General features: G+C 44.7%; 1 protein-coding gene and 1 long non-coding RNA gene across 8 annotated transcripts in view; one reads left to right on the forward strand and one right to left on the reverse strand.

Moving 5' to 3' along the window:
- Positions 1–25,422, forward strand: TTF1 (transcription termination factor 1). Of its 5 annotated transcripts, XM_049114951.1 has the most exons (12): positions 26–68; positions 644–734; positions 3,703–4,755; positions 6,339–6,565; positions 7,956–8,141; positions 9,782–9,860; positions 13,545–13,675; positions 15,662–15,896; positions 17,837–17,926; positions 19,028–19,093; positions 21,967–22,052; positions 22,700–25,422. In XM_049114951.1, the coding sequence occupies exons 3-12, from the start codon at positions 3,710–3,712 to the stop codon at positions 22,879–22,881; spliced, it is 2,328 nt and encodes a 775-aa protein (XP_048970908.1). In that variant the 5' UTR covers positions 26–68; positions 644–734; positions 3,703–3,709; the 3' UTR covers positions 22,882–25,422. The 5 variants fall into 5 exon arrangements, 4 of the variants coding, with proteins under 4 accessions (XP_025331372.1, XP_048970908.1, XP_048970909.1 ...); XM_025475587.3 differs by lacking the exon at positions 644–734 and having other exon boundaries at positions 1–68; XM_049114952.1 differs by lacking the exon at positions 26–68 and having other exon boundaries at positions 22,206–25,422.
- Positions 23,190–27,588, reverse strand: part of LOC112677361 (uncharacterized) — a 21,446-nt gene continuing 17,047 nt past the window's right edge. For 2 of the 3 annotated variants that reach the window (XR_004819153.2, XR_004819152.2), the window contains 2 exons: positions 24,942–25,078; positions 23,190–24,023 (listed from right to left, as the gene is read on the reverse strand). This is a non-coding gene — a long non-coding RNA (uncharacterized LOC112677361). Of the gene's footprint in view, positions 24,024–24,941; positions 27,582–27,588 lie in introns of those variants that run through there. The other variant, XR_007413244.1, reaches the window with a different exon arrangement.

Here is a 27,588-nt window from a genome sequence, read left to right on the forward strand (position 1 = left end):
CGCGACTACTTCCGCTTCCACCACCGCTGCACTTCCGGATTGGAAGAAAGGTGGCGGCGTTTTGGGCGGTAGGTTGAAAAAGCTTTTCGGCTCGTTGATTGTTGGGGATTTTTGATGCGCGCGTCGAGTCCAGTGGTGTGTGGTGGGGCGTTCGCCTCGCAGAGGCCGCCTATGGCGTTGGCCTCCAGGCCGGCCCGCGGGGGCCGAGGCTTGGGTCTTGGGCAGGACAGGGTCGAGAGTCGGACACCGGGCCGTGCCGCCCTTCTCGGCCCCGGAGCGCCGGTCGCCGAGCAGGGTGTCTGTCGCACCTCACAAGTGGCGGGAGAGGGCGTGTTCGCAGCCGGTGGGCTCAGATGCTTGTCCCCGGATGTGGCGAGCACGAGGGCACCTTTAGGAGCCAGATCGACGAGATGCCAGCCTTAGGGGGGCCGATCGTGTTCCGGCGGCACCGAGTGCTAGAGGGCAGCTGCGTCCCGGCAGCCGGCACCCAGGCAGCGGTTAGAGAGAGGCATTCTTAAGGAAACGACTTTCGGACTGAGACCAGTTAACGCGAAGAAAGGTAACTCAGAGGAAGGAGCATCACCAGCAGAACAAATTGCTTTTGAAAAGTCCTTGAGAATGAAAATGGGCTTGTGCATTCTAGGAACTGAGAGAAGAAGCAGCGTGTCTGAAACCCAGAGAAAAATGATAGGGGGAGAGGTAGACGTGGACCAGACCAGATGACGAAGGGCATGGTAGGTCTATAAGGATTTGGGACCTGATCTTAAGAATGACAGGGAAACCATAAAAAGTTTTGGTGGGGTGGGCACCTGGGTGGCTCAGTCAGTGAAGTGTCCAGCTCTTGGTTTCAGCTCAGTCATGATCTCAGGGTCATGAGATCAAGCCCTGAGTTGGGCTCCAGGGTCAGCACAGAGTCTCCTTAAGAGTCTCTCCCCCTCTGCCACTCCCCCTCATGCTCACTCACTTCTCTCTGTATCTAAAATAAAAAATAAAAAGTTTTGGTGAGGTGCAACTATGTTTTTAAAAGGTCATGCTGAGGGCAGCCCGGGTGGCTCAGCGGTTTAGTGCCTGCCTTGGGCCCTGGGTGTGATCCTCGGGACCCAGCATCGGGTCCCCCATCGGGCTCCCTGCATAGACCCTGCTTCTCCCTCTACCTGTGTCTCTCATGAATAAATAAATAAAATCTTAAAAAATAAAAGTTCATGCTGAGTTCCAGAGACCAGAGGGAGAAGTTTAAGAGGTACTGAAAGAAAGAAAGAAAGAAAGAAAGAAAGAAAGAAAGAAAGAAAGAAAGAAAAAAAGAAAAGAATGGTGGAGAGAGAAAGGAGAAAATATTTAAATAAATTACCTGCTTTGTTCATTGTTATTAAGAAGTCCTGAAAGATGAGCTAGAAAAGTGTCTCTTGGATTTAGTGGTTTGGAGGTCATAAGCACTCTTACTGGAGCAGTCTCAGCAGAGGAGTGGGGGTGGAAGCTACAAAGAAGTTAATGTGGCCAGAAGGGAGCCAGTGCAGAAGAGACAGCCTGAAGATACAGGAGAGGGATAGGGTCCCTAATTTTTCATGGGTAGTGAAGATGCTTTGAGAATTGTGTGGCTAGAGGGAAGGAAAAGTATGAAAGAACATGTGGGTTTATCCCCATAAGTCAGATCCCCCGGTCCCAGGACCTCCCCTTCAGTGGAGACACATAGAGGCCTTTCTACCTGGTGTCACCCAAAGATGCATGGAAACTTATCTCTAAAGGAATTCCAGAATGTGGATTCTAGATGGTGGAAATATAGAGGGCAAGAAGACAGGCAAACTGCCTTCTTTCTTGGGAGTTTACTTTTTTAGCAGAGGAGACAGACATGAAATGACTAGTTAACTAAGCATTTTATTTAAAGTACAGTGTGATCTCAGTGCTGCAAAGGTGAAGTACAGCTTGCTCTGAAAGTATATCACCTTGGAATGCATGGACCCAGGGGGTCAAAGAATGCTTTTCTCTTTCTCCATCACCTCCTCCTCCTTCTTTTCCTCCTTTGTAAATACTTATATGTATATATCCTTTAGTCGCTTGCTTTTTTTTTTTTTTTTAAGATTTATTTATTTCTTCATTCATTCATGAGAGATACAGAGAGGGAGCAGCAGAGACATAGGCAGAGGGAGAGGCAGGCTCCATGCAGGGAGTCTGATGTGGGACTCAATCCTGGGACTCTAGGATCACGCCCTGGGCCAAAGACAGGTGCTAAACCACTGAGCCACCCAGGCATCCCTAGTTGCTTGTTTTTATTTTTTTTTATTTTTTATTTTTTTTTTTAAATTTTTTTTATTTATTTATTTATGATAGTCACACAGAGAGAGAGAGAGAGAGGCAGAGACATAGGCAGAGGGAGAGGGAGAAGCAGGCTCCATGCACTGGGAGCCCGACGTGGGATTTGATCCCGGGTCTCCAGGATCGCCCCCTGGGCCAAAGGCAGGCGCTAAACCGCTGCGCCACCCAGGGATCCCTGCTTGTTTTTAAATACAAATGAAAGCCATCTGTACCCTTGTTCTACTTCTTGCTTTTTTTTTTTTTTTTTAAGATTTTATTTATTTATTCATGAGAGACACACAGAGAGAGAGAGAGAGAGGCAGGGAGAGGCAGGCTCCATGCAGGGAGCCCGACGTGGGACTCGATCCCAGGTCTCCAGGATCAGGCCTTGGGCTGAAGGCGGCACTAAACCGCTGAGCCACTCAAGCTTCCCTACTTCTTGCTTTTTAAGTGAACTATTTCAAGCTTTCAAATAAGTGTAAATAAAAATATAACAAACACCCTTGTTCTCATTACCACCAATTAATAAAAGAAATGAAAGATGACATATATAAGAGAAACTGGCTCTGTACTGTCCCTGATCTCTGCATTTGCCAGTTGTAATCCCCACACCTATAAAATAAATGTTATCAGAAAAGACAAATGTTATCAGAAAAGATAATGTAAAATTGTTTTGTGGTTTTAAACTTAGTAGACATAGTATCATAATGTAACTCTTTAGCTAGGGAGAGCTTTCTTGAAGAGGCCATACTAAAGCCAAGCTCTGAAGGATGAAAAGAAGTAGGAGGATGGGGAGGCTGCAGAGTGCATTCTAGAAAGAGGGACTCCTAGGGTTTAAGACCTTGAGCCAGGGAAAGAATGTGGCATGTTTGAGGAACCCAAAAAAAGGCATGTGTGGCTAGAGCACAAAGTTGGACAGGAGAGGTAAAAGATGAGGCAGGAAGGGGGGGAACAGGGCCCTGATCATGCTGGGTACTGTTATTCTCTGTTAAGTTTTTTTTTTTTTTTTTACCATATAAAGCCAGTGGGACCAGACAGCAAATTACAGTGAACTTCCTGTGCATTTAGAATAATACAAAACTTATGATCATGACACCAGCCTTGTCATTTGTCATACAATCTCAATTTTCTGTGATTTTTTTTTTTTTTCCTGAGAGTGAGGTTTTAAATGCTTTGCCAGGGGACACCTGGGTGGCTCAATGGTTGAGCATCTGCCTTCAGCTCAGGGCATGATCCCAGGGTCATGGGATCAGGTTCCATATTGGGCTCCCTGCGAGGAGCCTGCTTCTCCCTCTGCCTATGTCTCTGCCTCTCTCTGTGTGTCTCTCATGAATAAATAAATAAAATCTTTAAAAAAATAAAAAGTAAATAAATGCTTTGCCAAAATAAACCATTGTTGTCATTTCCCCACAGGAACAGAATGGAAGGAGAATCGAGCAGACTGGAAATTCATACTCCAGTTTTTGACAAGAAAAAGAAAAAGAAAAAGTATTCTGTATATAAGGAAGGACATCTAAGGCATCCCCATGAAAGTGTCAGAGACTCCCCCCTGGCAAGTGAGCAGTCTCGTGTAACCAAGAATAAAAAAAAAAGAAAGGATTTCCAGCATCTTCTTTCTTCCCCTTTGAAAAAATCAGAAATATGTGATGAGACTGAAACGGCCACTTCTGTACCCAAAAAGAAAAGAAAGAAAAAGCACAGAGATTCAGGAGTGGATGAGGAAACAGGTGTGGTGTATGTCCTAGTGGATAAAGAAAATATCGAGAACACCCCAAAGAATTTTAGGAGGGATGTCGATGTCGTGTATGTTGATGTGAGCCAGGAACAAAAACCAGCAAAAGATCCTGAAGCAGGTGAACTACATTCAGTTCCTAAGTCACATAAAAACGAGTTGGAAGAGCTGAACTGTCGAGTTAAGGAGACAAAGCGTAAAAAAAAACATCGGAGGAAAGAGGCTTCCTGTGATGCTGAGCAGGAGAGCCCACCTGCTAGGCTCGCCCTGCCCAAGTCGGGTCCGGATCCGCAGGAGCTGGAAGGCCTGCTTTCTGTGGGCCCAGAGGGCGGAATCCCACAACTACCAGTAGCAGCCGATAAAAAAAAGCATAAGAAAAAAAAGAGAAAAATTTCACACCACCAGGAACTTGAGGCATTGGCTGGGCCTGGTAGTGTCGAGAATGTGTACTCCAAAGGATGGCAAAGGGTCAGTGAAGTTGGGACCACAGAAGAATGGCAAGGGGTCAGTGAAGTTGGGACTGCTGGTCGAGTGAAGAAAAAGTCTAAGAAGAGGAAGCGAAGGTCTTCTGCTGAAAGTCTCGTAATGCCAGGTGGTGATTTCACAGTGCCTGCTACAAGCTTTGAGGATGCACATTCTGATTCACTAGAAGGTAATGGTGCCCTGATTGAAGAAAGTGCGAAACCCAGGCCACAGGAGGAGAAAACCCAGGCCTGTTTGGAAGAGGTGCAGAGGTAACGTGGGAATGTTGTGTCTCCTGGTGTGTATGTCTTTTGTGTGAATTCTGCCCATGACCTCTTTATCCAGTGCATCTGTAGTAAATGGCAGAAATCATAGAGAGACAGACCATCAAATGTACAGAACCATGTATACATTGAACTGAGTGACTTGGCAGGAAGCTTCCTTTCTTCATGTATAAAGTAAAGCAGTTAGATTGGATTTTCACTGAGAACTATCCCATCCCTGAAATTCTACAAATAGGTTTAAAAGGGCATTTTAAGGGACGCCTGGGTGGCTCAGTGGTTAAGCATCTGCCTTCAGCCCAGAGTGTGATCCTGGAGTCCAGAAATCGAGTCCCACATTGGGCTCCCTGCATGGAGCCTGCTTCTCCCTCTGCCTATGTCTCTGCCTCTCTCTCTCTCAATGTGTCTCATGAATAAATAAATAAAATCTTTAAAAAATAATAATAAATAAAAGGGCATCTTAAGACCTCTGAATTACCTTTGTTTGTCTGTGTGCATAACACAGAAGAAAAGGATCATGTAACTTAGAATTTTTATAGAGCAGGAAAGACCTTGAAGTAGGGTTCTCCCTAATAAAAGAAATTTAGGCGTAATTATATAACTATTGTGTAAGTCAGCTGGCTGATAGAATAAACACAGCATTCATAATAGAGCAGGGTTTTTTTGTTTTTGTTTTTGTTTTTTTATTAAACCACTTTATCTTGGTTCCTAGGACTTGGGACACATTTTTCTCCCCATTTTTACTCAATGGCTCTTTTTTTCTTTCTCATATTTGTTAGGTAGCCCTGGCCTAAAATGGTTTCCCACAAAAAAAGTTCAATAGGAGAGGATGCTACTTCAGGTAGTATCAGTAAGTGGGGCCCACTCACCTCTTCTCCATCAGGGGAAATGCTGATGTGAGGCAGGCATATTGAGGACTGTGGTTTGAAACTTGTATTGGGCTGTGGGCCTTCTGAAAGCTGCTGAGCCTTTGCTCAGACAAATGCACACGATTTTTCTTTTTCTTCTTTTTTTTTAAGTTTCCTGCCTGAGTGGTTAGCTGATAAGATTGACCATAGAGGGGATTTGGACATCTGGCAGAGAGTTTGGGGATTAATTAGTGACAGATGCATAGAAAACTAAGCAGAGGGGGAAAATGTGGCCATTGTCACCTGCAGCAAAGGAACTGTAACCACATGGACCCTGAATAGTGATTTAATTGATTAGTAACCATTATCACAAAATTTAAATGCTTGGAAGGGTTGAGGGGGAGGTGTCTTGAGTGTCCATGGGATAGAACAGGGCTTAGCTCATTAAGAAGTCAGTATCTGAAACAAGAATAATTGGGACATAGCGACATAAGAAATAACTAGCACATCCTGGAAATAGGGCTTCAGGACTCCTGGCCTCTGAGGTGTGTGCACATTAGTAAAATTACATCAGAGAGTCCAAATGTCACAGACCAAATCAGCTCCAACATCCCTCCTAGCTCTAACACTGTCTAGCCTAAGTAAGGATCATTTTAAGAAAAGAATCAGAAATCCACTAGGGCAAGTGATACATTAATGTGAGTCCATCCAATTCTCCCCTCACAGCTTAGAACCTACAAATGAAGAGGAAATCCACTTGGAATTGGCCAAAGATTCTGAAACAAAATATCTATCAGAAGATTCAAGAGATTCGGGTGACTCAGATGTGGATTTGGACTCGGCTGTGAAGCAGCTCCAAGAATTCATTCCAGACATCAAGGAAAGGGCCGCCACTACAATCAAGCGGATGTACCGGGATGACTTGGGGCGGTTTAAGGAATTTAAAGCACAGGGTGAGCTGGTGGCACTTTAATATTTGTCAAACTTTCCTGTCTACTTTCCTGTCTGCCTCGGGAGCCCCTGCCTTTGTTTTGTGAGTGATGCAGATATCTAGATTCACAAGAAGCATCCTCTAGGGTGCTTTCAGCTTCCCCTCCTTCCTGAATTGTTATCTGAGCCATAAAATTAGCAAAATGAGAAGCCTGGGTCTAGAAGCCTGGTTCTTGGTCTTCTCCACCTAGCTTCTGGTAGGGGAGGCACAGAAGGATGGGGTGGAGGAGCCCAGTGTAGCCCAGAAGAAGAAGAGGAGGCCCGGTGGCTGAACCCTTGGGGAGGATGCAGTAGTAAAAGAAAATGAAAACAGTATTGATGAACTATAGCTTCTTTCCCCAAGGTATTAAGTTGAGGGTAGGCTGGTCGTAGTGGCCACTGTTTCACACAAGGACCCAGTGTGGTCTCCTTAATTTCATGTGTAAGTCATGTCACATGAAATTTCATGTGAAATTTCATGTTTTAAGAACCTCCCAGAAAGCTTATGGAATTTGAAGAGTAAACTACAAATTTAAGGCTGTGTGCTACAAATAAGTGATTATTTACTGAGTAGCTCCGTGAGGCCCAGTACTTCTGGTCATTGTGAAAAGTAGAATGCTGGCCTTATGGAGTTAATCATGTTGAAAAGATTCATTTGAAAAAACAGACAAGAAAAAATATAATTCATAGAGTAGTATCTATAGAATGGTCCCATTCTATTTCTGTATTTTATAAAAAGATACTCTTAAAATGAGTCTAAGCATAGAAAAACATAGTATATAAGACTATCAATACAAAATAAAACTTGATTGCTTTGAGTTATAAAAGGGATTTATGAAAGAATGTAAAGCTTGGTGATGTTGCTACCCCTACCCCGCATAGGTATGCATAGAGGGTATGTGAATATTCAAGCTCTTCTTGGCCAATTCACAGCACCACTTTGGGGAGAGGAGTGTAGCAGAAGAGAGTAAAGGGGAAGGATGCTGCTTTTAGATGTTTATTTCCATACTGCTTGAATTTTTAATGAATGTATATTCTTTTTTAATATAAAAAATAACTATTTTCAAAAGAGATTAATAAATGGGGAAGATCACTTTGGAAGAGGATGACCAGGGAAGACTTTGGGAGCTGAGGGGCTTATGCTATACTTGAAGGGGTAAGAGGTTCACAGCAGGGGTCGGGGTAGTGTAGCCAGCCAGGCCAGGGAAGCTCACCTCCAGTGCCAGGGGCTGTTGCCAGCAGGGGGCGGGGAGTTTGCTGGGGAGGGGGGGTGCTGGCAGCTGGCGGGCCACCTTATTGTAATTGCTGAAGATCAGGTGGTAGGCTTTTTTCATTATTGACAATACATACTTTTTCTCACCACCCAAATCCTAGGTGTTGCTATTCGATTTGGCAAGTTTTCTGTAAAGGAAAATAAGCAGCTAGAGAAAAATGTGCAAGAATTTCTGTCCCTGACAGGAATCGAGAATGCAGACAAACTGCTGTACACAGACAGATACCCAGAGGAGAAATCTGTGATCACCGACTTAAAAAGAAAATATGCATTTCGATTGCACATTGGTGAGTTTAAAACTGTTTGCTTTTTGACCATCCACAGCCTTCCAACTCTAAAGGGAGAACCCATGGTAAGTACTTAGTGCAGCACCTGGCCCACGTGGTACATGTTACCTGCTGCTGTGGTTAGTAGTAATACGGGAGAGTTCGGTTCTTTTCTCAGAGGATCGAAGAATGAATCTCGTGGACAATGAAAAGTGAGTAAAGTGATAGGAGTTTATTAAGCAAAGATACAGAGAAAGCTCTCAGAAGTGAGAGGGGTCCCAACAGGGTTGCCACTAAAGGCTGTTAGTGGCAGCCTTTTATTGAGAACTGACTGGGAAGCTTGTGGCCTTGAGATTCTTGTGTAGTTTTGGTTTGAGCAAAGACTATTGATAATATCCTTAAGGACTTACTTCTTTGTGGTCTGGTCTTTCACGTCTGGTGAAAACTTTCTGTGATTACTTGCTAGCCATCAAAGGGAAATACTTCCTAACATTTTGGAGCTAGGGAGCCAGATTTTTTTTTTTTTTTTTTTTTTTTTGCCTGTTTTTGCTCTCTTATCTCTGTTTCCTTGGGATTGGTAGGAGCCTTGGTGTCCTTGGGATTTTTGGGAGCCCAACTCTGGGCCTTTCCCTTATCTTTCCCTGCCTGGCCCCATCTGTCACTAACTCAGTAGCATTCTTACTGACAGCCTGTACTTTTGGGCATTTGGAATGTGTTCTTGTCTCCCCAGTATAGCGCTTTTACAGATTTTATAAAAAGTGACATGACCAACTTCTAGCTTTTCTACCTGGTAATAAGTATCATTTTGGTTTCTCTTCCCGGTCTTTATTATGTGTTGTTTTGCATATGCTGCACAGAGCGCATTCTTTTTTACAAGAAGATTTTATTTATTAGAGAGAGAGCCAGAGAGAGAATCTCAAGCAGACTCCTTGCTGAGCACAGAGCCTGATGCAGGGCTCAATCTCATGACCCTGAGATCATGACCTGAGCTGAAATCAAGAGTCGGATGCTCACCCGACCCAGGCACCCCAAAGCACATTCTTATGTGCACCAGGGTCTTCAAAGTTTTCCAAGTATTGCCGCATCTGTGCTTTGCCACTGGAACCCTCCTCCTACAGATGTCCTTGGAAAGTGAGAAGCAACACGTCATCGGACTGAAAAAAAAAAAAAAAATCCCTGAATTTAAAGAGGATGATTTCTTAAGTGTTCTATCAAGTGTACAAGAGAAAACAGACTAGGGCGCCCCTGTCAAGAGGCCATTTTGTCCTTAGAGTGAGGAAGCAAGCAAAGCTTGCTTGTTTGGAAAGTTCTTCTGTTAATCTTATGGGAAACTTGGCATGTGTCCTCCACTTTAGCATCCTTTGCTCTTGAATCAAATTTTGTTAATGATACTTTGCTTTATAAGGGCCTTTCCCTGGAATTTGGTAGACCAAAAATGAGAGCCTTGACATAGTAAGCAGGTAGTTTTCAGATCTCTCCGAGGACTCTGGTGATTTTGTGCATCTGCTTCCCACCTGGCGCTGTGCAGGGTGTGTGAGATCCCAGCCTTGACACAGGGTCTAGGGTCATGGTGTTAAAAGGAGCCATGCTGGGTTCCTTTTACAATTGTGACTCCATTTCAAGCCTATGTGTCCCTCTGACTGCCTTTCTTCTGGCTTTAGGAAAGGGCATCGCCCGGCCCTGGAAGCTTGTTTACTATCGAGCAAAGAAGATGTTTGATATCAATAACTACAAAGGCAGGTAAGAAAAAGTCTTAGCAGCTTGAGCAGAACATTTCTCTGGTCTTCGCTGATGGTGTAAATCAGAATGTCCACAACACATTAGAGGTAAAAAACTATGAACATCTTTTGTGTGTGAAAGCAGACTGTATGTCTGTGGTCAGGTGTATATCTTCAGAGCCCATTTCAGTTTCTGCCTCTTTTTTTTTTTTTTTTTTTTAAGATTTTATTTATTTATTCATGAGAGACAGAGAGAGAGAGGCAGAGACATAGGCAGAGGGAGAAGCAGGCTCCATGCAGGGATCACGCCCTGGGCCGAAGGCGATGCTAAACTGCTGAGCCACCCGGGCTGCCCAGTGTCTGCATCTTTAGTAAACACTTGTGATCTTGCCCATTCTAAATCCTTGGCTTTTTTTTTAGCACTAAGTGTACCATGGCTCTTTTATGTTAGTCATGAAGTTCTTTGCTCTCTGCTAATTTTTGAGCTCCCTGTGTACCCAAACATTCCTTTTCTTTTTTCCTTTTTTTTTTTTTTTTAAGATTTTATTTATTTGAGAGATACAGAAAAAGTGAGAGAGCACAAGCAGCAGGGAGAGGGAGAAATAGACACAGACTCCCTGCTGAAGAGGGAGCCAGATGTGGGGCTCAATCTCAGGACCCTGAGATCATGACCTGAGCCATGACACTCAACCCACTGAGCCACCCAGGCACCCCCTCAAACGTTCCTTTTCAATGCGGTGTTCCCTTCAGCACTCAGCACAATTCTTTGAGTTTTTAGTGAATATTTGAAGGTGGGATAAACACTAAGAGGAGGTCACATAGGAGTGGGTCGGTAGTGACAATGCAGAGTGTCTTATGATAGCCATTCTCCCTTTTTCCCCAAGTAAAATACCCAATTATATTTTGTTCCTAACGTTCCAGATAAAACTAGCATAGTTCGGGTGTTAGCTACAGGTAAGCACTTTGCTTCAGGAGAGAGGGAATAGGCAAGAAGGCATCAGCCTCTCCCTCTGAGGGCCCAGACAAACAACCAGTGGCTCAGCTACTTTATCTCACTCTGGAAAGCAGATTTAGTAAATCTAGTGGCAGGGCCAGTTGTGTTCCAGGTAGCTGCATCAATGTCTTTTTTTTTTTTTTTTTTCTTTTTTCAAAGGTTTTATTGATTTATTTGAGAGAGGGAGAGGGGAGGAGCAGAGGGAGGGAGAAGCAGACTTCCCACTGAGCAGGGAGCCTGATATGGGGCTCAATCCCAGAACCCTGGGATTACAACCCCAGGTGAAGACAGACACTTAACTGAACCACCCAGGCGCCCCTAGCTGCATGATTTTAAACCAAGACATACATATTATCTGATCTCCAAACACTGATATGACCTTGGTTTCTTAAATTTTGACCAAAAAAAATACACCTTAAGCAGAGGGAAAGATTGCCCAAAGACTAATACCTGCCCTCCCCTTTTTCCCAAGCCCTGGGATTGGACATCTGTGGACAGAGCCTTAAGGATATTCACTAAAGATGACATTTTAAGTGAGACTTGAAAGAATGTGCTTTTGGCAAATGAATGGTGGCAGCTGAGGTGAATTTTTCTAACTGCGACATAAGCATGGGAATGAAAGGTTTAAAATAATAGAAGTCTGTCATTTTAATAAGAAAGTTAATTCATTTGTTTGCACCACATGATTTGTGTATGCTAACCATTCGCCCTTAGAATATTTTTTCTAAGTTAAGGATTCTTAACTGGAAAAAAAACCCCACAGAAAGTCAAAAATCAAAGAGTTTTAAAGCCCTGGGGGACTTCAGAGGTCAGTACCTGTTTCCTCATTGTTATGCCCTCACTTTCTCTCTCTTCTCCTCCTTTTTTGTTGATTAATTTGTTTTTAATCTCAGAAATACCCTGACTGCCTTGAGAAGGAAACGGCTAGAAAGCTTGATTCTTAACTGAAGAATTACAGGTTTCTACTAAATTGCACTCTGCATTTGTAGTTGAATTTCTGAGAGTGCTAGGCATTGTTGAAAGTAGTTCTGGATCACTGTCCTCAGGAACGGTTAGTAGTTTGCTAAGGCTTCTCTTAGATTGAGTTAGTAATAACATAACCACCATTCCCCATCCCCATATTAAGGAATTATAGAATGCCCTAAGGATTGCTTTCATTTCACTTAGACACTGAAGGGATTTAATCTCCAAATCTACTTTTAGTGTTTTTTTTTGGTCCTTGTCTTTAGAATATTTGTTTTCATGTGGGATTAATACACTGTATGTTCCTTAAATAATTGAGTATTTGTGTGAAGCCATTTGTTACATATTTATTGAATGTCTGCTGTCTGTCAAGCATTATGGATACCATGGTGTAGAAACAACAGCACCCCTGCCCTCATAGGACATGCCCTTTAGAACCGTCCTGTCCATCACAGTGGCCACCAGCCTCAAGTGGCTGAGGAGGACTTGAAATCAATTTAGTCCAAGTTCAGAGATGTCGTAAGAGTGACATACATGCTGGAGTTAGAAGGAAATAATATGAAATATCTCATTAATACTTTCAGATCCCAGTTACGTGTCGAAATGATTAGCATTTTTAATATATTGGATTAAATCTAGTATTTTATTAAATTTATTAAAATGATATTTTTACCCAACCACTACAAGGTTTGGATTAAATATATGGCTCATAGTACATTTATGTTGGACAGCGCTGGTCTAGGGGAAGAGATGGGTAAATGATGGGACCCCTAGATGTGCTACTGCCTGTCTGTGGGGAGTGCAGTGAAAGGGGCAGAGCTTTCTCTGGAGGAGAACAGCAAGGGGACAGGATGCTCAGGTGGTCGGGGCAGCCTCGCTGAAGATGGGCCACCCGCAGGGTTTTCAGGAGCCATCCAGGTGGGTGGAGAAAGGCCATTTTCACCACAGCACAGAGGCTCCTAGGGGAGAAAGGCCTAAAGAAGGCTAGTGGGGAGGGGCACCATTGTGGCTCAGTGGTTGAGTGTTGGCCTTTGGCTCAGGGCGTGATCCAGGATCAAGTCCCACATCGGGCTCCATGTGGGGAGACTGCTTCTTCCTCTGCCTATGTCTCTGCCTCTCTCTGTGTGTCTCTCATGAATAAATAAATAAAATCTCTAAAAAAAAAAAAAAAAAAAGAGGAAGAAGGAAAAGAAGAAGGCTAGTGGGGCTGAACTGTAGGGAGCGCTGGGCCTAGTAGGCACATGGGGGAGCTGGTATTTTGTGTGTGCAGTACAAAGCCTTGGGGGTTTGGATGGGGAATAAAGTGACCCAGTTATTTGCTCTGGCTCCTGTGTAACTGAGCCAGGCCTGTGGCCTGGGACTGCAGTGACTGATTTATAGGGTGACCATATCCAAGATGCTGGGATAGGAAGTGACAGGAGCTCTGGTCCTTGGGACCAGCCTGTCCCAGCAACTCTTCTCAGAACTACAGGGAACTGCAAAGAAAGTACACTTCATTTGTCTTTTTTTAACATTTTACTTATTTATTTGAGAGATGGCAAGAGAGGACATGAGCAGTGAGAAGAGGGAGAAGCAGACTCCCCCACTGAGTGGGGAGCCCGACTCAGGGCTCGATCCCAGGACCCCAGGACCACGACCAGAGCCAAAGGCAGACACCTAACCGACTGAGCCACCCAGGCACCCCGAAAATACAGTTTTTCAGGCATCTTGTACTTAACTGAGAATTGTGACACGTTTCCCCTCTCTCAGGTATAGCAAAGGAGATATGGAGAAGTTAAAGATATACCATTCCCTGCATGGGAACGACTGGAAAAAGATTGGCGAAATGGTGGCTCGAAGTAGCCTCTCCGTTGCCCTGAAGTTCTCCCAAATTGGCAGTCGTAAGTGGTGGTCTCTGGTGCCCCCGGGTGAGCAGATGAGCCCCTGGACCCCTGGTGCAGGCATCCAGGCCTGCCTGTCTTCTGAGGAAGCACTTTTTAAGCCGTCCTCCATCCTGATTCTTTGCATTTCCTCATGTGTGTTTCTGAAACCACGCAGCCTCTATTCACAAGCCCGATTCCTGCCACCTGAGGTTGGTCCCGTTCAGCACAGCTCTCACCACCAGCTTGACCAATACCCTAGGGAGCTGGCGGGTAGCAGAGCCAGCATGGAGGAGGTCCCCCCAACCAGAGGGCGACAGAGGTTAGGCAAGGACTTTTCCAAAACTGCTGTGTCTTTTTCTCCTCTTTCATAAAGAGTTTTCTTGGTTCTATCTGTTGCATTATAAAATCCTGAGTTGCTTCAAGAGGACAGCCCACAAGGGGTGACATGCTCCATCACATGGCAGGGCCGTGTGGCAGGAGGAGTGGCCAGGCATCTGTAGACCTGGCGTGACTGGGAGCCATGCCTTTTGTGCCACCACGTCCAGCCACTGGAGCCATGCAAGGACTCAGTGTGGCCAGTTCTCCCAGGTTCTGAGAAGTAAAACAGAAGTCTGGATTTGGGGTGTCTGTGTGTGTGTGTGTGTGTGTGTGTGTGTGTAGTGTAGATTTTTTTTTTTCCTGTGGTACTCTTGATTTTTAAATATTCATCTAAATTGTGGAGAAAAAGTAACACCACCACTTTATATTGTCTGTAACTCTCCCCAGGAGCTCCCAGTGGGTCACTGGGCTGCATTGCGACCCCAGGCCACGATGACAAAAGGCACCTGAACTTCAAGGCAACCTCTGAGGAGGGCATCAAACCATCTGTGGTTCATCCTCCTTGTCTAGATGGTCACAGTCAGGCTGAGGAAGAGGCCTCAAACCAGCCTACAGATATCTTTGGTTTGGCCAACAGAGTGGTGGTGTGTGGTTCTTTTGTCCCCTTTAAATGTTTGAGAACATCCCAGGTTCACCTGGGAGACATTATTCTCAGAAACAAGAACAATGTTTTTGAAATAAAAAAACATACATTGCCTTAAGAAAGAACTTTTCTAGCATTGGTCCCCCCCCCTTTTTTTTAAGATTTATTTATTTATTTATTTGAGAGAGAGAGGGCTCTCAAGCATGAGCACAGAGTTGGGGGCTTGGTGGACAGAGGGAGAGAATATTCCCACAGTCTTCTGCTGAGCACAGAGCCTGATGCAGGACTTGATCACATGAGCCATGAGATCAGGACCTGAGCCAAATCCAAAAGTGGATGGTTAGCCAACTAAGCCTCCCAGCCCCTCTTGGCAGTGTTCCTTAAAAAGAAGTGGTTCCATTTTAATTTGTGTGTAGCTATGTTTGACGGTTGTATGTTTGTGTAACTGAGATGTTGCCCATTGTCTTCTGAAAAGTGCCTGACTTATCTTTTTTTAAGGATTTATTTAGTTTTTTAGAGAGAAAAGAGTGAGTGGGTAAAGGAGGAAGGAACAGAGGGAGGGGAAGAGAGAGAATATCAACCAGACTCCACGCTCAGCATGAAATCTAACGCAGGGCTGGATCTCAAGACCCTGAGATCATGACCTGAGCTGAGATCATGACCTGATCCAAAATCCTAAGTCGGACACTTAACTGACTGAGCCACCTAGGCACCCCTTAGACTTTATTTTTTTAGAGCGGCTTTGGGTTCACAGTTAAATGGAAAGGAAGGTGCAGAGATTTCCCGTATGTGCCCTGTGCCCATGTACACACAGCCTCCCTCATTATCAACATCTTTCCCTCCCTTCCACAAATGACACAGTCCATGAATCTACGCTGGCCCATCATTATCCCCCAGGTCCATAGTTCATGTTAGGGCTCACCCTTGGTGGTGTATGTGTTTGGACAAATGTGTAATGGGATGTATCCATCACTATCATTTTTTTCTTAATACTGTGCTTGAAAACAAATAGCAAGTATAAAATCATCCTTTTATGTCTGTAGCAAGAAATCACGGTGCTTGGAGTAAGACGGAAACCCAGAAACTTATCAAGGCTGTCGAAGAAGTGATTCTAAAGAAAATGTCTCCCCATGAGTTAAAAGAGGTGGATTCTAAACTCCAGGATAATCCTGAAGGCTGCTTGTCTATTGTTAGGGAAAAACTCTACAAGGGCATATCTTGGGTAGAAGTAGAAGCCAAAGTAGAAACCAGAAATTGGATGCAGTGTAAAAGTAAGTGGTAAGTTTTAAGGCTTCTTATATAAATTTCAAGATATTTCCCTCCTTCCCCCCCACCCACCCCACATACACACACCACGCACATCATTAGAGTGGGGAGATGAGTGGGATTAGTAAGGAGATCTGTGTGAGTAGTGTGTACAAAGCCTTCTATGGCAAGAATGATCATCTCTGGCCAGCCATTCCAACCACTTCAGTATCAGCATCCGATCCAAGTTAGCACTTCATTAACCCTGATTCATCATGTGGTTTCCTCAAAAGGAACCTGAACATCTTTAATACCCATTATTGACTTTTAGTTTCTTCACTCTGTCCCTTGCTAAGTCTTTAGTAAAACAAGATAGTTGTCTCTTTGCAGCATAAAAAAAAACAAAACAAAAAAAAACACAAAACTCCCCTTTAGGAGAGAGATCACGAGCACGGTGCTATGCAGTAGCTTGCCCTTTCCACAAGCCTGTCTTGTTTGGTGGTTCCTCTATCCTCACTAGCTCGAGGTGTGGTATTCACTGTAGAACTTCTTAAGACAGACTTGTCACATAGTAGCATTCTCAGTCCTGACCTCCCTGCACATTCTCTGCCTGACGTGGCTTTTCCAAGCCCTGCAAGGTCTCTGAGCTGGGTGTTCAGCTGCTACAGGGCCCCTTGGAGTAGGGGTCCCACAGCTCACGGCCCACACCTCGTTCACAAAGGGTATGCGGTCATCATCAGTGTCAAATAAGAGTGAGATCCAGAGTTTGGTATATTTTATATTAAAAGCAGACTCCTAAATTAATATCATTTATTGTTACCTTAGAATTCTGTTGTAGAATTATCTGTTTATTTTCATGGAAGTCTACACACTAGGACATAAACTCCACAGAACAGATGATGTTTTAGGGGACGAAGCATATAATATGGAGGAACCGGGGTCCTTTTCTACCCTTATAGTTTAGACTAAAAGAAGGAGTGTTTTATAAGCAGTTGGAGGATGATAGATCAGTGTTTTAAAAGGGAAATGCTGCGGAGCAGCCATGCCTCAGGATAGTGTAATTAGGATGGTGTGTAAGAGTGCTTAACTTGAAGAGCAGGAAACTTGAAACCTGAATGTAGATTTCCTTCCTATAAATTGAAATGACCTAAAGATGATATGTTTCATTTATTTGTTTGAGTGGGAGCATGTGCAGGGGTTGTGGGGGATGGAGAGGGACAGAATCCTAAACAGTCTCCATGATGAGCTTCATTTGAGACCCTGAGATCATGACTTGAACTAAAATCAAGAGTCAGTTGCTTAACTGACTGAGCCACCCAGGCACCTAGAGGATGCATTTCAAACGAACAGAGGGTTGCTAGTATGAACAGCAGCATCATCCTCATGATGTGTATTGTGAATCCCCTTATCCAGCTAGAGATCCTATCCATCAGATCATGACCAGTTTTGCTATTTGAGAGGAGTACTTAAAAAATATTTTTGACTGGGTTGTTTGGACCTCTCATTAGGAGCTCCAGTCACCCTTCCCTCCAGCCATTAGCTTTGGGTCTTTAGTGGAATCATTTATGACTGTACTAAGTCTCTCTCGGTGTTTCCGAGAGCCGGTGACAGTCACAACAGCAGTGTCCCTCTGTTTTAAAACAATCAAAAATAGAGCTTACAGTTTCTTTTAGCACCTGCTTCTCTTCTCCCTTTTGTAACTTTGTATTACAGAAGTTTCATAGCACACAAGAATTTAGAACTTATATCCTTCATCCAGTTTCAGTAACTATCAACTTTCTATCATTTTGTTGATCATTTCCCACTTTCAGAAAGGAAATAGACATACTCTCCATGGTGGAAAATGTTAGCCGTGACGAGTCACAAGTCAGAAACTAGTTCTCAGTAATGGTGATGTAGGTGAGAAAAGTGCTGGAAATCAATGCAAACTTCACCCCTGAAAGGACACTGTGTGTTTGCTTCTTTTCATGCAGGACGGAAATCCTAACCAAGAGGATGACAAATGGTCGGGATGTATACCGCGGAGTTAATGCCCTGCAGGCCAAAATCAACCTGATCGAAAGGTACCGAAATAGAAAGCAATGCTGTTCTAACTATTTCTCTCTCACACCCAAGAGCATCTGTTGAGCAGCACAATCCGCAGTGACATTGCTAAGGTTCAGAGCCATCTTTCAGTGCTCCCTACATGTATGACCTTGGGGACGTTTCCTGCCTTTCTAGGTCTTGGTTGGTTCCTTTTAAATGAGGGTGATAATAACAGTACCTGCCTCTTGGTGTTTTGGGGAGGAGAAGTGAAATAATGCATGTAAAATGAACTACACACGTGATAAATGGAGTGGTCTCAGACTTTGAAAGTTCTGTGTGGGTGAAAGTCTGTCCTTTGGCAAGTGGAGGTCAATAATTCTAGCTGAGCCCTGCTGCTCTTCAGCATGGCTTAGTTGGTATCACTGTTGCCTGGTCTTTGGTTTTGTCTTTGGTTCCTGGTCCACCCAGAGTCCTCCCTCCACTGAAGGCAGGGGAGGCACAGGCCTGTTTTATTTCCAAAGCCATCAAGGCTCATGGGCTGGGCTCATGAGCCCAAATGGGTAACAGCAAAGAGCAGAAGAAACTTGGGATTTCGGCCACCCTGTCCAGCCTCATCCTTCCTGCTCTGTGTCCTAAGCCCTGCTTGAAGTTCTCCACAGTGGCTTGGCCTGTGGTGCCTCCACCTCCCTTCTACCAGAGGCAGCACAGAGACTAGCAGCCCTGAGGAGGCCATCGTGTCAGGCAGGCCTGGGCTCCAGTGTTGGCATGCCCCAATAGTCATGAAACCTTGAGCCAATGACTCAGGCCCTTGGCCCCGTTCCCTCTGCTGTGGAACGGAGGTACTCCCCTGACCTCAGCAGGTGTGAAAGTCTCAACACAGCTCTGGCACATGGTGATGTTGGGCACACACATGCCATTACTATGTGTCTGCAGGACTGTTTACTGGGGGAAAGCAACACGGTTTGGTGGGAGATGCAAAGGGCCCAGGAGGAGGAGAGATGGCTTTTCTTGTGGTGAATAACCTTGGGCTGGCATGCTAACCTCACTGGGCTAAGGAAGCTGGGACATATGTGAGTTCACAAGGGTATCCCTCATGTTCATGTGTGCTCAAAAACCTTGTGTTCATTTTTTTCTCGTAGATTGTATGAGGTAAATGTGGAGGACACTAACGAGATAGACTGGGAAGACCTCGCGAGCGCCATAGGGTAAGGCCATGTGTTCAGTGTGAGACTAATTGAAAGGTGAGAGCGGGCCTTGTGAGTGACTGAGATTTGATGGGATTCGCATGTAAATCATTCTGCATGTGCGTGTGTATATAGAGCCTCTGATCAGGGTGCCTGGGCCAATCAGACCCTTTCTCTACCCCTCCACCTCACTGAAGACCCGTAGGAAGTGTGAGTGAAACATGTGCAAAGTGAGAGCTTCTGGGAGCTAACAAGTTGAATGACTCATAGAGACCCCACACACCCTGTGCCCCAAATCATACATTCTTGAGTGTGCCACATTTGCTCCGTCATCCACCCTCCCACTCCCACTTCCGCTCCCACTTCCAAGGGAATAAAGTAGTTTCCTTTAACCACAGGGTTAGTGGTGGGCAGCGTGTCCTGACAAGAACGTCATCCTGCATAATCACGGTGCAGTTATTAGATTCAGGAAATCAGATGCTGGTGCAGTGTTGTGCTCTAAACCACAGTCCACATTCAAATTTCCCCACTAACGATGTCCTGGTAATGTCCTCTATAGCATCTCCCCCCGATTTACCATCCGATCCAGCTCCACACGTTTAACTGTCCTGTCTGCTCAAAGTCTTCTCCATCAGGAATCTCTATGTCTTTGGGACGTTGAGGAAGTGTGCGAGCATAGGCTGGTTGTAGACTGTCCCTTGCTTGGAGTTTATCTGGTGCCTCTTCGTGGTTAGGTTTTTGTATTTTAGGCAGAAATATGACATAGGTGATGCTGTGTCTTTATCATGTCGTGAGGCCCACGATTCTGAGTTTTGATTCTTTGGCTCTGGTGGCATTTGCCATGTTGCCTCGCTGTTTAACTGTATACCAGTTTTTCTCCTGGGGATAAGAAAGGGTGTGGGAGATATTTTGGGACCGTGTGAAGGTTCTGTTCCTCCTTCAAGGCTCCCTTGGTACTTTGAGGGCGATGTTCATTTGCATCTCTCATCTGTGGGGGTGAAGTGAACTTTCCTATATATATAAGCTACCTCTGCTGGCCTTTGCTATGAGCCTTTGTTGTGAATCGTCCTTATGTTTTGAAACCCTTCCTGCTACTGAAGACAGAGGCCACCACTCTCGGCATCAATTTATTGCTCGCAAAGTGTGATCCCCGTAAACAGAGCAGATCATTGAGAGCTGTGGTGTGCGGGGACTGATGAGCTCTCAGAAGCGGGGGTGTTAGGTGTTATTTGGCATTTAGTTTTGGAAGGTTGGACAGTGGGGCAGGGCTGCTGCCACCTGGCTGACTTTCAGAAGTGTGACATTGTCCTTGATCCACGAGGGTTTAAACTGGGTCTCATAGTTATTAGCACCTTGGGATTATGGACAAAGAACGATTAGTTTGGTTTTTGTAACTTGGAGAATGGGAAGTTTGCCATGTCCCAGACATGCTCATGGTTCCAAACCCTTCCCTTTTCCAGTTGACCTGAGGGGGTGGGAAGCCCACTGCTCAGTATCATGGGTCCCTGAGAGGTGAGGGTGGCAGGTGCTTTGAAAGAGGGGACCTTGCTCTGTACCCACCAACTCCCATCTTGAGAAGCATTCATGGCTGCAAAGCCCTCTCTTTGTAAAGAATAGCAAACCACTTTTTGAAAAATTGGGCTTTTCCAGTAATTCTTGTATATTTTATGATGTTGCTTCAGATCACAAGTTCTTAAATTAAAATGGGGCACCTGGATTGGATGGCTTAGATGTCTGCCTTCCGCTCAGGTCCTGGGATCAAGCCCCGAGTTGAGTTCCCTGCTCAGTGATGAGTTTTCTCTCTCTCCTCCTCTCCCTCTGTCTCTTTCTCAAATGAATAAATAAAATATTTTTAAAATATGGGCTTTTAATGGTTTTTAGTAAAATTATGTATTTTAAAAACAGATTGTTCCACTTAAGATTAATAAATCTCAAAACCGTAAAATAGAGATGATGGCATCTAGTCCAATACTGTTTAAAATAGTGCATTGTCAAGTTTTAAAAATGAATTTAAACAGTGAAAAATAATCAATTAAATTTAAAAGTTGAGTCTTTTTGGAGTCTTAAAGCCTCTCTTATGAATTACTTAAGCAGGATATAAAGGAAGCATGTCCGCCTACTGAGATATAATGAATGCCTCATGGGTTTGAAAACATCCAGATCCATTACTGTGAGTTGTCCAAGCCCAAGCTTGGGTCTGCAGTACGCCCCATTGGGCACACGGCACTGCAGAAGAGGAAAGGCATAGGGGCCTTAGAACTTGGCCTTTGTGGTCAGACTGACCTGGCACTGACTCTTGGTGATGATTGTCTAGCTGCCTTTGGGCCCTTTGTTCCCTAACTTGTGTCTGAGCCTCAATTTCTTCATCCATAAAATGGTTTAATAGGACCATAATGAGGACCAGGGAGATCGTGCATGGAGGACACATAGCCCAGTGCAGACACAGTGTGCATCTGGCTAGTGGTTGCTGTGAGGAAGCATCTGATAAGAGTAGTTATTCACACTAATTATTTTAACTACTAGAGTAATTATTAGAAACAAGTAAGCCATGCTTTTGTTGTCTAAGAAAAAGTGTCCAGTACATGAAGTCAGGGATTTTCACTTTAAGAAACAGTTTTTGATTTGGTCATTTCTGTCCTTAGCATAAATTGAAAACACATGTGACTCACCAAAATATCATAAGCATCTGCTTTTTTTAGCTTCACAAAATAAAAAATCAGGGGACGTCTGCATTTGGATTATGACAAAAATGCATTTACCCTAAGTGTAGCAGTAAAGAGTGTGGGATTTGTCTGTAGCTTCCCCCGAATCAGCATGGTCCGTACACAGTGGTGAAATGGCCAGATTTTAAAACCGATGCTAACTTTTTTTTTTTCATCTTTTCCTTTCTAAAGTGATGTTCCTCCGTCCTATGTTCAAACTAAATTTTATAAGCTGAAAGCTACCTGTGTTCCCTTTTGGCAGAAGAAGACTTTTCCAGGTCAGTATTTCCAACATTGAAATAGTTAAGAACACAGCAGGTGGTACCCTGTGTGGGAGTGTGACCCTGGGCACGTGACTTATCTTCTGGGAGCCTCAGTTTCTTCAATTGTAAAATGGTACAGATTGTCACATCCTCATCCCCACCTGACAGGACAAGATAATAGATGAATCGTGGTCAGCAGGGTGCTCGGTGCGTGGCAAGCACTCAGTAAATAACTGTGAGTGTTCCTGGATCACCATCTTGGGCACACACAACATACATGACACATACACACCACGCCACACACACAATTCCAGAATGAACCTAAGACGTCCAGTTCCTTTTCTGCAGCCATTTGTGGGTTTTTTAGGTATTCCCAAACTCAGATCATCAGACTCCTATGGGGACTTTGTTGAACACATATACCTGGGCCTTGTCCCATACATCCCAAATCCTAACCTCCAGGCTGCGTCTAGAGTCTAAATTTTCTCTTAGCAGACAGGAGAGCCTCACTCAGTCTGCCCAGCAGCAGTATTCCAGAACCATGGGTTTGGGTGACACTCTGCCCTGAAGTGTATGATGACCTCCTTCTGGCACTCAGCAGAAAGCTTGCCAGGGTTTGAATCCTGGCTGCATTTGCCCCTACTAACATTTCTTTTTTTTAGAGATTATAGACTACCTTTACGAGACCACCCTGCCTCTGCTTAAGGAAAAGTTAGAGAAGAAGATGGAGAAAGAGGGTACCGAAATCCAGAGTCCCGCAGCACCCAGGCAGGTCTTTCTGTTCAGAGACATCTTTTATCGTGATGACGACAGTGAAGGAGAAGACGGGGAGGAGAAGAGTTAGGGGATGGCACTGTGTCTTGTTCGCCTCCCCACGTTTGCTTTCCAGGTTTGGTTGTATTTCTATGCATGGGGCAAAGAAACTGCTTTCAGTATTGATGTTTAGTAGGGAAGGGGTCCTGGCCAAGGGAGGGGATGTCTATGATATTTCATATTGTGGAGCACCCCTATGTGATTCACACATTCATACTCTAGTGTGTTGGAGCGCATAAAGAAAAATGAGCATCAGGGTCAATTTACTATTTCTGTACCATTGAAAAGAAGCACAACTAGCAGTTTCTATAAAACAACAGTATCCCACATCCCTCTCACTGCAGCAGAGGTAGAGTCATGTCCCATGAACATTGTATTGTGTGGATCTCACCGTACACACACTCCGCAAAACGGGGATTGCCGACATAGTCTGGCGTGAGGCCAGTTTGCTTTTTCTTTTCCTGGTCATCACTCTATGTTCCCAGTGTATGTGAGTATGAGATAAGCACTAGCAGGGGTCATAGATCTGCTGCTCTCTCCAACTGGCTTCTGTTTGTATGTACCTGCCTCACGTGTGGATCTCATCTTCCTGAAGGAGCCGAGTGTTTAAGGATACATATTTTGCATCCAAGCTGCATTCTCAAAGCTTAAAGCCATTTACTGAATTCATCTGGTGTTCTAGCTGGAAAAAAAAAAAAAAAAATCCAAAACAAAAACCCAGCAGTCTCTTCCATTGCTTCCAGAAGGTCTGACTCTGTTAGATTTATGGAAAGATGCCACGTGGGTCTAAGGCACAGCTCATCACCCCTCACGGAATTTCAAGGATAATTTAGATGTTGGGCGATTCCGTCAGTCAGGAAACAAAACCACTCTAGATGTTTCAAACAGAGAAGGACTTAAGGTAGGGATTGTTAAACAGGATGTTAAACAGGATGAGGGCGCAAACAGAAAAGCCCGACTTGCCTAGCCATGGGTAGCTGAGGGCAGGTACTGCAGCCCTGCATGTCCCGCGGTGACCTGGGTTGTCTGCTGCCCCTGCCCTTGCTGGAGTCTATGTCTTCTTGGAACACAGCACCTGCTGCCTCCCAGCATCTTCTGAGTGTCTTCCATGAGCCTTCCCTCAGCAGAACCCTGCCAGCAAGGGGTGTGAGCTTTCCAGGCTTCTGGCCGCACCTGAACATAAGAGAAAGCGTAGGTGAGCAGCATCCCCTGCGGCGATGTCACCATCTGTGCCAAGATGGAACTCTACCATCTCCTAAGTGTTCTCTCTGATGCCACTTATCTAACATCATGATGTGTGTGCTGTTAAGTCATCCACAAAGCTAGACATTTCTCCAAAGCTGCCATCCTTGGAGAAGGAAGGATCCAGAGACAAGTCTAGGAGGAGGCTGGTGTATCCCCAGCACCTGCCACAGTGTTGGGCACAGAAAAGAGACACGGTAAATATGCAGCAAACAAGTGGCTATTTCTTTTTAGTGAGCATTTTACCTTTGGTCACCTCCGATCTGTCAAATGTAACCTGTCTCCTTGCTGATGGGAATAGAAGTTCCTTCTGGAGGGCGATCGGGTGAAATACAGCCTTAAGAATATATATATTTTATGATCCAGCAATTTCACTTCTAGAAATAGAGCAGTTTCACTTTTTAGAAGTAAAAGAACTCATGTATAAGAATGGCACGTTTATAGTTTGAGAAACAGACGAAAATGTAAATGTTCCCTAATGGAAATCTCAATTATGGAATATTCCTAGAAGGGGACGTCATCTGATAATTGAGAACAATCATGATAGATTGGGCCAACATAAAAAGGGGTAAAGAATATTATCAACTAAAATATTTCAGAAGAGTATATATTTTCAATTTTGTTAATGTAACAAAAGGAAATTGTATATACATAGATGCATTAAAACATATGGGAGAAATTAAACCCAAAGTATCGACATTGCTTCTCGGGGCAGTGGGATTGTGAATTTACAGGGTACAACTCTTGATCTGCAAATGCCAGAAAATGGGACCCAGGTAGGTCTGAGGAATCCAGGAACTCTCAAGCCTGGAAGTCTGGAGGGAGTGCTCATTTTAAGTAAGAACTGACCTAGCTACTTGGAGTCACCAAAGATGGGGTTCCTTGCAGATTCTCTGTTCCCCCCTTTGCCATGTGTGTATTCATCTTCAGTGCACACAGGGAGGGAGGCCCCTTTACACAGCCACATGCTTCAGCAGACCAGGTCCCTGTTCATAGGAAGGAAAAAAGGTCTCTTCCATTACTCTTGCTTACATCCTGGGTTTTGCTTCTAGAGCCCAAATTAGAGCCTGTGTCCAGCTCTGAACCATCACTGGAGCCAGGAAGATAGGACTGTGTTCAGCCAGTCTGGACTCACCTCTGGAGCTGGGATTTAGCTCAGCATGCCTGGGGCAGCTGAGAGGATAAATACCCCAGTGAAAAAAGTCAGGGCCCCTAAGCAGAGGAGGTGAATGGACTCTGAGGATGCAACCCACAGTTGTGTGCTGACAGTGGGTCATTGCCCGTGCCATGAATCTTACCCAATAAACTTGTATACTTTTTGTAAAAGTTCTATTTTCGTAACTTTTTCTTGATATCTCCATACCTACCCCCTCAAAAAAAAAAAAAAGTACCATGCAAATATTAACCTTTGCCAAACACTGTCTTTACATAGAATCCAGGAATATGGGAGAAAGAGTTTAGGGTAAACTGTATATGTCAAATGCAGGTCCAGAAGAAGAGAGGCTTGTGAGGGGAAACTGAGTTGAATTTGGGATGTACAGGCTTTGCGGAGATGCCTGGTCCATGGCATGAGTAGAACGGGTGGAAGAGAAGCAGCTGTGCAAGAGATGCAGATTTGTCAACTCCACGGAGGTGAGGGCTGAGCCAGCAAGGGGACAAGCGCAATTTAGAGTCAGAAAAAAGGAAGAGGAACATAAGGTCTACTTGGGAGGACGTGGAGGAGGAATAGCAGACCCAGAGAGAAAAAAGCGCACCTGGCTCATAAGAAACAAGACGGAGGAGCAAAGAGAATTGTTTTTGAAAGTCTGGCTTGTGCATGGTTTGAACTCCTGGCTCAGTGCTGGCCACTTGCACTTTTCAATAGGCATGTTTTTCAACTCTTCAGCTTCATTTGTAGACATCATTCCCCAAAAAAGAGGTCCAAAACCACACCACAGAGGAGGTGGAGCATGAACGTCGTAATCACACAAGACCCTGATTTTCCTATGTGCTTTCAGTTATGCAAGCGTTGACCACACATGGTGAGTCAGGTGCTGCCGGGAGCTAAAAGTGCAGATTTGGAGGCTACACAGTCTAAAAGCTTGCTGAACACCATTTCCAGTTCACCTCCTGAAATACACACCAGTCCTAGTTCTCTGACCTTGTCATCCATCCACCAGTTGGCTCATCGCCTGACCAAGCTGTCAGAGTCCGTTGTTCCAGTCCCTCTCTTCCAACACCCCGTGTCTGCATCCTCTCCCTTGGCCCTTCCCTGTTCAAGACGCCAAGCCTGGATGAGTGCCTCCTCCCTGTACCTAAGAGCTGAGTATTTCTAGAAGAAAACCACACAACTGAGCTGGCTGGTTTCACTTTAATGATTGTCAACCTCAGACACACAGTCACCAGAGGATCTGATCCTACTCTGATCCTCTGATACTTAGTTGTTCTTTCCCTACATCAGCTATTGTACCTTCAACCCTCCCACACCCTTCTGCTCTTCATGATTTACTGAGCAGGATGAAGGCGGCAGATGTTATACTCCCTCTTCCCTCCACCAGCCAGGCAAACCTACCTCTTCTGTACTCATTCCTCCTGCCAGAAGCCGTGTCCTGCACCTGAGCCCTGCACTCTGCCCCTTACATTGTCTCTTGGAGAGTTGGATCTCTTGCTTATCCCTCTCCTAAATTGTTGTCTCTCCTGTTCTGGATCATCGTCACCTGTTCCAGTGTTCCCATACCATCCTTTTTTTTTTTCCATCTTTAAATATATACATAAGAGCACCTGGGTGGCACAGTGGTTGAGTGGTTGAGTGAGTGAGTGGTCTTTGACTCAGGTTGTGATCCCAGGATCATAGGATGAAGTCCCGCATCGGGCTCCTTGGGGGGAGGCTGCTTCTCCCTCTGCCTGTGTCTCTGCCTCTCTCTGTGTCTCAATAAATGAATAAAATCTTATATACATACATATATATATATATGTATGTATGTATTAGTACAAGTGTGGAATCAATACTTAACACGGTGCTCCTTCCACTGCACCCAACTTCTTCTTTTTTTTTTTTTAAAGATTTTATTTATTCATCACACACACACAGAGGCAGAGACACAGGCAGAGGGAGAAGCAGGCTCCATGCAGGGAGCCCGATGTGGGACTTGATCCCCGGTCTCCAGGATCATGCCCTGGGCTGAAGGTGGCACTAAACTGCTAAGCCACCAGGGCTGCCCCTGCACCCAACTTCTAAATGTTTGTGTTCCTCAGGGCTATTGGGGGTTCTCTTCACATCTCAGTACCTTGAAACAACATCTACATGCTGATGGCTTCCAGTTGTGTGGTTGCAGGTCAGATTCTCCCCTGAACTCCAAGCTTAAAAAGACATCTGCTGGAGGGCACCTTCGGGGCATAGGCGGTAGAGCGTGCACTCTCGATCTTGGGGTTGTGAGTTTGAGCCCCATGTTGGGGGTAGAGATGAACTAACACAAGCTTTTAAAAATTTCTTTAAGAATGAAAAATGTATCTGCCT

The sequence above is a fragment of the Canis lupus genome, chromosome 9 (assembly GCF_003254725.2).
Source record: "Canis lupus dingo isolate Sandy chromosome 9, ASM325472v2, whole genome shotgun sequence".
Classification (NCBI taxonomy): Eukaryota; Metazoa; Chordata; class Mammalia; order Carnivora; family Canidae; genus Canis; species Canis lupus.